Here is a 9,669-nt window from a genome sequence, read left to right as displayed (position 1 = left end):
TCCTTTTAAAGTGTGAATTTTGTTGGCAAATTGCAGAATAATAGTGTTTAATTGCACTGTGCATACCTAATTTATAACACATTCTTACGTTAAGTGTGTAGTTCCTCCATCATTATCATGATAGCAACTAACAATTCATCTTAAATTACTCAAACCCCAAACCTTAACAATAGATGAATTGTATACATGAAACTTAATCAGCACAAACAAGGAGCCGGAACTTGGAGATCGGGGCTAACGGAACTCTGCTATCTTTAAGAGCTCTATAGGTACAATGCAAATCTTGCTCGCAGCAGCATCACAAGGCTAGGTTTATGAAGGGGCGAGAGTGCGGTGACCATCCTCTTCGTGCCAGTGCAGGGGTGCGAGCGGAGACCACTGGCAGCAACGTTACTCCACCCACGTGGCCGATGTGGCCCTGGTGTGCCGGCAGCTGTCCGAGCGATGGCTACAGGTCAGTGCCCCCCCCTCCCCTCTCTCTCCAACGCTCACATTGGCCCCCCCCCCCCCCCCCGCCCGTCACTCACCTCCCCTCCCCATACCATCACTCACCCCCCCCCCCCCCATCACTCATCCCCATCCACGTGCCTTGATGTGTCAGCAGCTGTCCGAGCACCACCTGTTGGGTGTAGAGCCCCAACCCCCGATCCCCTCCCTCTCCCCACCCGGGAGAGAGGGAGGGGGGAGGTGGGTGGGAGTGGGGAAGTGAGCGAGGGGATTAGGGGAGAGAGGGAGAACAGTTGACTGTAAACTATCACAGCTGGAATCTTGCTTTTTGCTTTACTGTGCGGTCCCTCTGCTGATGCGGAATACCTCCCTACTGGACTCCTCGGTCAGTGGGGTTTTCCACTGGTCTGGCAATGAGCAGATCACCAAGTTCCAGATGGCTTGCACCATGCAGCAGACGTCTTCAGACTCCCCAATGCCGGCAGCTGCGCCGGTAAGTGGGTGGGGGGGGGGGGGGGGGGGGGGGAGAGGGAGAGGGGGGGCAGGCTAGAGTGGCTGAGTGGCCTCTGGCATCCTGCTTCCAACGCTCTGATACCTGGAACTGAAAAGGATTTGCACATAGAACTCAAGGCACATAAAAACATAAATGACATAAAACATTTAAAAAAGCCAATGCCAAAAAAATTTCAAAGGCGTACATCTGCTTCTCGATGGCCTCCTTTCAGCCGGTGTTGTGCTCACCCCATATTACCGTTCGCAGGAGTTCCCACGGTGCCCGCAAGAGTCATTACGGATATCGCACGGATATCGCACTGGCATCTGCGTTCATACAATGTTGCAACGCTGCTCAAGTCACTCTTGGAGAAATTCAAAAATGTTTGAATTTTCTCCCGACCTTAACAAGTTACACGACTACCTGCCTGTTAGCGCCACGGAGGTCCTCGGTGGTCCACGAATGCCGTACTGTTATCGTAGGAGGTTCCCACGTTGTTAAACTCTTGTTGAGAAAGCTCTTTTAGTCTTGCTTCAGGTCGCACCCCTTTTATTTAGATATACTCTCAGGGCTAACAGAATCAAGGGATATGGGGAGAAAGCAGGAACGGGAATGGCGGCGCTGGCTCGAAGGGCCGAATGGCCTACTCCTGCACCTATTTTCTGTTTCTGTAACTCTTCCCTACTGAAAACTCCGTCGGACATTCCTCACTGCAACGCTCCAAACAGATCTTTTAGCCCTCTAACACATGCCAAGCCTGACCCACCCCACCTCTGTGTCTACTCTCCCGACCCACAACAAACTGCACACGCACACGCAAAGTAACTTCAAATCACCCACACCCCAACCCCATTGCAAATTACTTTCATCCGCTGTGCCTTTCTGTCCTGGGTCTCCTCCGTTGCTGAATGAGGCCGCACGCAAATTGGAGGAACATTACCTCATTTTCCAGCTTGGGGAGTTTCCAACCCAACAGTATGACTGTTAAGTTCTCCAATTTTAGGCAACCTCTACAAGCACCTATTCCCCTCTCCTCTCTCCATCCCTTTCCCCTTCCCCCCTCCTCTAAAAATCCGTCAGCCAGCTCCACAGTTGGCAAAGATGAAAGGGCTCACACCATATCTTGCCAATAATCAGCCTATCAGGGAAACTCCTTGCATGAGGTCACCTGTTGCCGCCCCGATTTGTCGTGGGTTTAAGGATGTCTAAAACCAGAGGTCACTGTCTCAAAATGCCAGGTTGACCATTCTAGACACGAGGCAACACAATTTCCTAACCCATAGTGTGGTGAATTTATGGAATTCTCCACTTCAGAGGCCTTGAGTGGTTTGATCGCAGAGTACATTCAGAGGGAACAGCAACCAGAGGCTGGTTGAAAGGTCATTGCTTTCATGACTGGATTTCATTTTCACTGTGGGTTCTTGTCGCTTGGAAACTGAGCCAAAGATCAGGTGTCATAGATACCTCCATGGCAACAATTCATATTGATACTCATAAATGTTATTAAATCAAAAGAAAGAATTTCAGGGAACAGCATGGTACTGCCTGTGTTTCTGAGTAAGTTTTTATCATATCTTGGAAGCGTAGAATTGTTTTCGTGCAGATCAAAGCCATCGGCCCTCTCACAGTCCCCACCAGCTTCAGGAGAACACCATCAGTCCCACTTCACTCCTTCCCTGTTCCCTGAAAGTTATCTCCAAGCCGGCAGCCGTGTGACTTGGAAGCTCTGTTTGAAAGGAGTTTTGGGTAGTCTCTTGAAGGATGGTCCCATTGTCAGTGTGAAGCCTCCTGCACTCTTTCAGATGATTGGTCACATTACTTTGACCTCACGTTGGAAGGTTTGTAATTCAGCCATAGCCTCCCCTGAAAAAAAAAACAATGGAGAAATGGCATTGGTGAAGGGTTGTCGCTGTCAACGGCTTTGCTCAGGGTTAGGACAGAAAGTTTGCTGCTTGCTTCAACCATCTCCCGATTTGCTCTGCTTGATAGAACATCCTAAATACTCAGACTACCATCTTGTTCCTGCTCCATCTCCCCACACACCATCCATTCACCTTCCATGTAATCATTCCAAGACAAGTCGCTGATTGAGGCTGGGCAGATTACACGGCTGAACTGGCCGTGGGCAGGGCTCCAGATTCTGCTGTCAGAGAACCAGCCTTGGCTGACCACTGGAGAACTGGCAGTGATTAATCTTTGGAAGGCTTCTTTTAATTCTGACAAGTGTGATGTGTTGCACTTTGGTACATCAAACCGAGGAAGGACTTACACAGTAAATGGTAGAGCTTGGGGAGTGTTGTAGAACAGAGAACAGAGTCAAGGTGCGTTATTTGCTGAAAGTGGTGAATTGGGGGGACAGTGTGGTGAAGAAGGCATTTGGCATGCTTGCCTTCAATGGAAAGGGTATTAAGTATAAAACGATGGACATCATGAAGTAGCTGCACAAGTCTTTGTTGAGACCACTCTTGGAGTACAGTGTGCAAATCAAGTAACTCAATAATAGAAATTATATCATTAATTCAGAAAACGTGCAAAAGAGATTCACCAGGATGTTACCTGGGGGGGGTCGCTGTGTTATAGGGAGAAGTTGGATAGGCAAGGATTGTTTTCATTGGAGTGTAGGTGGGATGACCTTAATGAGATATATAAGATGATGTGGGGCATGAATAAAGTGAGCACTCACAGTCGTTTTCCTAGGGTAGAAGATTCAAAAACTAGGTTGAAGTTGAGAGGGGAAAGATTTAAGAGGGTCTTCACTCAAAGAGTGGTCTATATCTGAAATGATCTGCCAGAAGAAGCTATTGAAGTATATACAATTATGACTTTGAAAAGACATTTGAACAGATATATGGGAAGGAAGGGTTTAGAGGTCTCAACAGCCAAATTCAGCAAATTAGGCCAGTAAACCAACTTGGTTGGCAAGGACAAAGAGGGCTGAAGGGCTTGTTTCTGTTCTGTACAGCTATTTACCACTTTGATTTGATGACTTGACTGAGCAAAAGCCACTAGTCCTAGGGCTCCTCCACTAGCCCCACTTCTCATCGCTGGCCTCTGGTTCCCACATTAATTCTATTTTCTATTCCCATTTTCTATTCTCTCTAGATTACACCATCAACTTCCCTAGATTTTATCTGACACCTGCGCAGTAGAGGTAACTTTCTGTGACCAATAGACCACACAACACGATCGTCTTTGGGGTGTGAAAGGAAATTGGAGCTCCCAGGGGAAATCACGTGGTCAATAGGGATAGCGTGCAAACTCCACAGGCAGCACCCAAGGTCAGGATTAAACCCAGGTTTCTGGAGCTGTGAGGTAGCATCATCACCAGTGGTGCCACTGCATTGCTCCCTGTCACGAGGTATCGTTGCCAGGTATGTCCTGAGGACTACCCTGAGGACGTACGAGGATGTACAATTCACTAGCTCCGATTCCAGTCTCGGGCACAAGCTGAGGCTGCTGTGGGAGAGTAACAATCAGAGGCAGTTAATCCTTCATAAGATGTGCTGAAATTACCTTCCTCGCTGTCCAAAGCCTTTCCAAAGATAAACACCGTACTTGCCATCAGAGCACCGAGAGCCAGAATACCAAGGAGAACAGCCCACCAGTGTTCCTGCAAAACAGAGCAGAGGAAGGATCCATGTGATGCACTGTCATATCCCAGAGAGTCACCCACCTCCACCTCCCACCTCCCCATTCCCGACGTTCTCCAGCATGTCCAGTCAAGAAATTCCCACACTTGGAGCTATGCACATGAACATTAGTTTCCTGGAGTGCAATGCAAATACAAAGGCTGTCAGATCAAAGTGAAGTACTCATCCACCTGAAATATTAATGGTTTCTCTCCCACATCTGCTGCCTGACCCACTGTTTCCAGCCTCTTATTTCGAAATGCTGCATCTGGAGTATTTTGATTTTGGGTAGAAGGTCGATGATGAAACGGTTGGTCATCGATGACGAGCAGATCCACTCCCAGACGGAGGCAGAACCAGTGAGGTCCAAATGTGCGGCATCTTTGATGAACATTCATGAAATGAAGTGGCCAAACCAAACCACGTGCTTCACTTGTCCTCGCCACTGCCTGCTGTAGTGACAAACATTGACCGTCTGTGACAGCAGTCAGGATCGAACCCGGGTCTCTGGCGCTGTAATGCAGCAACTCTACCGCTGTGCCACCAAGCCGCCCATTGTTGAGGCAGGTACTATAACAGCATTTAAAAGACATTTACACAGGTGCATAGATAGGAAAGGTTTAGAGGGATGTGGGCCAAAAGTGGGCGAATGGAGCATCTTGGCCAGCATGGATAAGTTGGGCCAAAGGGTCTATTTCAGCTCTATATGGCTCTAGCATACATGATAGCATCCGGATTTAATTGTAACATTCACCTTCATCCACTCCGATATGTCTTCAAAATCCTTGGGGTGGAAGATGGCATTTTTCAGTCTGGCGATGGGACCATCGTCGTCGACCAGGCGGCACTTGTTAAACTTGTCGCAGTAGCCCTGCTTCTTCCTGCAGGGAGAACCTGGTGGCAGGCTCCGCAGGGTCCCGTTGAAGTACCGCTGCAGTAGGGCAGAGGAAGAGCTGGCGCAGGTCTGAGCATCACCTGGAATCACACAGGTCACATCAGTCCCTGGTCCCATGGGAGCAGCAGAAGCCTACCCAGCCTTGGTCTGCATCACTCTCCAATAGACTCTACCTTGACCCACATTTCCACAGCTAATCCACACCTTGGTCCTCTCACTGAATTAAGATGCCAGGGTCTTACTCCAGAACATACCAATTTACCTTCTGCGGAGTTCTCCGTGTCTATGCTAGGCATTCACAACACAAAGTTCATCCAATTAATCAAGGGACCCAGTTTGGCGTATACTCCTGTCTGAACCCTACTCATTACACTTACCTCTACAATGACCCAACGTACCCCACTAACCCACACCTAAAAGCTTGAATCTTGAATCTTAAGAAGGGTCCAGATTTAAAACACTGTCTGTCCATTCCATCCAGAGATGCTGTTGAGTTCCTCCAGTCATTGTATTTTTTTCCTCAAATCTACAGGCTCTCCATCAAAGTTGTGTTGGACCCTGGTGACATTATCTGCACTGAAAAACAGGAGTGCATTTTGCGGCCCTTCTGCCTTCAGTACAAATGGACATCGGAGGGTGAATGCCCAGGGAAACTTTAGCTGCCTATTCTATGTTGACATCTCATTCCACTGAAGCTCTTACTTATCCTCTGGGATGGGCTTTGGGTTCAGCTTTGGCCCCTGGTCTTTTGTCTCCAGATAGGCTTTGTCCGTGGACCATATGAAGGTCTTGTTGAAGAGCGTTGACACATCCTGCCCTATCTGGTCTCTCCACCCAGTGCCTTTCACTGAGGCCACTCCCTCCATCTCTGTAAACTCCATGCCCCATCCTTCAACCTCCAAACATCACACCCAACCCACCAACCCCACCCCTACTTCCCACTGCTCTTATTCCATCTCCCCTCCGCCCTTAACCTCCCGCTCTTCCCGTACCTGTCTTCTGGCAGCAGAGGTAACACTCCTCCTCAGTGGATTGGGTGCCGCAGCTGCACTGCTGCAGTCCATGCTGTATGCAGAGAGAACCCGAGCATTGCTGTGGAGTTGCAGGTGAGGATTTAATGCAGTGCATCATCACCAGCTCATCGCAGGTCGATTATTGCATGACACTGAGGTGATACTTCAAGCAATGGAAGCCTATTGTGTTTTATCAAAGGTTTCCAACCCTTTCCTGTTGCCCCCAGCTGATGTGTGGAACCCTGTGTGGTGGCCTCAAGAGCAAAGCAGCAAATAATGTTCATGATTTGTGGGAATACAGGAAAGAGCTCAGCACCATGGGGACGCCCAGTTTTTGGCTGCTGCATCGGATCCTATGTCAAATCAGATCTGGGGTCGGATTCGTATCTGGAGCCGGTTCTGATCTGGAATTGGATCAGTCCTGGGGCTGGAACAATTATAATATTGATTTGGATCTGGGGCTAATTGGATCTAAATCTAAATGCTGATTTGGTTGTGAAGCCCGATTCAGATATGGGGCTATATTCAGATCTGACGTTGGGTCTGATCTAGAACCAGATCAAATCTGGATTTGGGTAGATTGTGGGGACTGGACCGGGTTCAGATCATGGTCTGGATTGGATCTAGAGCTCGATCGCACCTGGGCTGAATTTGATCTAGAGCTGGATCAGGTCTGGAGCTGCATTTGTTCTGGACAGGGTTTGGGCCTGGGCCTGGGCCTGGACTGCTTCTGATGCTGCCACGGTTGTACCACAAACCCCACTGTTGTAGGTATGATGATAGAATCTGAGCTGTAATTCTGTGCTGTGATGAAAGGACTGTTCTGTATGCACCTTTACCATTGCCACGTGTTGGAGGGTGGTGTAGATAGGTCCATCATGCAGTTCCTTCACTCCCTGCTATGGACCTGGTCTGGCAGCTATCAGAGTTCAGCCAGTTATGTCCGTGGTGGTCCTACATGGTGCTCCTGGTGATGGACATTGAAGTCCCCACCCAGAGAACATTCTGTGTTCTTGTTACATTCATTCCCACTTCCCAGTGTTATCCAATATGGAGGAGCACTGATTCGTCAGCTGACAGGAGGAGGCTTTCTGCCAATAATGAGGTCTGAAGTCACTGCAATGGCTCGGAGGACTCCGCTCTCTTGCTTGTACACTGTACCGCCGCCACCTATGTGGTTCTATCCTGATGTTTGTATAATTAGCCTGTGTGGCAGCATTGAAAGAGGCACTGGATGTGTATGTAACAATGATACACCCGCTCAGAAAGTCCGGCAGAGTTCTCCTCGCAAACATCTGAGGACCTTTCTCTAAACTGATAGTTTAGAGAAAGGTCCTCAGATGTTTGCGAGGAGAACTCTGCCGGACTTTCTGAGCGGGTGTATCATTGTTACATACACATCCAGTGCCTCTTTCAATGCTAGAGAGCCTGACTCCCGTAATGCTTTACCATAATTGAGTGACTTGTTGGTTCACCGCAATTTATAAGTTCATAAGTTCTAAGAGCAGAATTAGGCCATTCGGCCCTTCAGTTCTACTCCGCCATTCAACCATGGCTGATCTATCGTTCCCTCTCAACCCCATTCTCTTGCGTTCGCTCCATAATCTCTGACACCCGTCCTAATCAGGAACTCAAGAACTATGCTGTCTGGACTCACACACAGTCAATGGAACCCCAACTCTGATGAGATGAGCAAACCAGGTGGCTTTCTTCATATAAACTGGTGGCTTTAAGGAGGAGAGGGAACAGGAAGGGTAGACCCGAAGGAACTGCTCCTTGTGGAGCAGAAAGGTTGTGAAAAATCAACAAAAGATGTTCAAAATTCTGATGTAGCAATAAAGTACATGGTGAGAACTGGTCTCCGTTGGCAGAGTGTTTGTGACAATGTGATCCAACTTAAGATCAGCAGCAAGATATCTAAGGAATGAGGCAGCGAGATACTGACGCCTGAAACTGACTGCTTGAGGGGGGGAAGAAGAGGAAGCATATCCTGAAACAACTTTCAAAGGAGATAATTGACATGCGAGTAAAGGAGTTAATCATGGGCCAGTGAAGAGAGCATGACCACAGGACTAATTTGATTATTTCATTGCAGAGCTGGGACAGGGCAAGTTCATGGACGTTCAGTTCAGGATTTGACAAGACCATGAGCAAACCATAAAGTGCTGGATTGATTCGGTCTGAAGAAGGCTCCCGACCTGAAATGTTACCTGTTCAGTCCCACCACAGATGTTGCCCGACTTGCTGAGTTCCTCCAGCACTTTGTGTTTTGCTCAAGATTCCAGCATCTCCAGTTTCTAGTGTCTCCACTTTACAGAATCATTTCACCAAGCATCAGAGAGAATTTCCCCTGCTTTATTGCCCTCCTCCTCGCATTAATGCAGTCTGAATGTGAGACGCGAGTTAATATTTCCAAGCCGACAGAAGCTGCAGTGTGGCAGGTCTTGGCAGCAGACGGCATGGACCAAGATCACATACTCACCCCATTCACACACAGCAGCAATCCCTGGTGGCAGAGGGTGTGGTTCTCTTTGGGAGAAGAGTCCGGGCAGGCAGGGCTCACTCCGTTGCAGTAGCTTTCAAAAGCACACTCGGTTTCTCTGCTGCACTGCTGCTGGTGAGTTGCCAGCACGCACTGGGGGCTGCAGCAGCGCCCCTGAGTTGGACTATAGGAGTAACGGAGTAAGTACAATATGGTGAGAATGCATCAAACTAGTCACAGGTATCCAATGATCAAATGCACTGCAACTGTTCGCATCTGCATTAAGTCGCTGGCTGTGGGCTACAATGTGGGGTGATCCAACCCTTCTGCTGGATTTAGAGTCATACAGCATGAAAACAGGCCCTTCGGCCCAACTAGTCCATGCTGACCAAAATGTCCCATCTACACTAGTTACACATGCCTACATTTGGCCCATATATCTCTAAACCTTTCCTATCCAGGTACCTATCCAAATGTATTTTAAATGTTATTATAGTACTTGCCTCAATTGCCTCCTCTGGCAGCTCGATCCATATAAGCACCACCCTCTGTACACTGACACCAACTGTACATGGACACCATATGTAAATGGACACACTGTACACGGACATACATTGTACATGGACACACTATACACTGACACACGGTACACTGACACATACGACCAAATGGAAGAGTTTGGCTGAGAGATGCCCCGACCTCTGGTCAAG

At 48.4% G+C, this 9,669-nt stretch overlaps 1 protein-coding gene across 1 annotated transcript in view; it reads right to left on the bottom strand.

Moving 5' to 3' along the window:
• Positions 1-2,479: 2,479 nt before the first annotated feature.
• si:ch1073-396h14.1 (disintegrin and metalloproteinase domain-containing protein 10) overlaps positions 2,480-9,669 on the bottom strand; it is a 32,553-nt gene continuing 25,363 nt past the window's right edge. The window contains exons 12-16 of the mRNA XM_055658698.1: positions 8,960-9,143; positions 6,457-6,556; positions 5,324-5,544; positions 4,454-4,550; positions 2,480-2,803 (exon numbers count right to left, since the gene is read on the bottom strand). Coding sequence (XP_055514673.1) covers positions 2,751-2,803; positions 4,454-4,550; positions 5,324-5,544; positions 6,457-6,556; positions 8,960-9,143 — 655 coding nt within the window. The 3' untranslated portion in view covers positions 2,480-2,750. The remainder of the gene's footprint in view (positions 2,804-4,453; positions 4,551-5,323; positions 5,545-6,456; positions 6,557-8,959; positions 9,144-9,669) is intronic.

Source organism: Leucoraja erinacea, chromosome 29 (genome assembly GCF_028641065.1).
Source record: "Leucoraja erinacea ecotype New England chromosome 29, Leri_hhj_1, whole genome shotgun sequence".
Lineage (NCBI taxonomy): Eukaryota > Metazoa > Chordata > Chondrichthyes > Rajiformes > Rajidae > Leucoraja > Leucoraja erinaceus.
The sequence above is the reverse complement of the archived record's forward strand: the minus strand, read 5'-3'. Positions and strand labels throughout refer to the sequence as shown.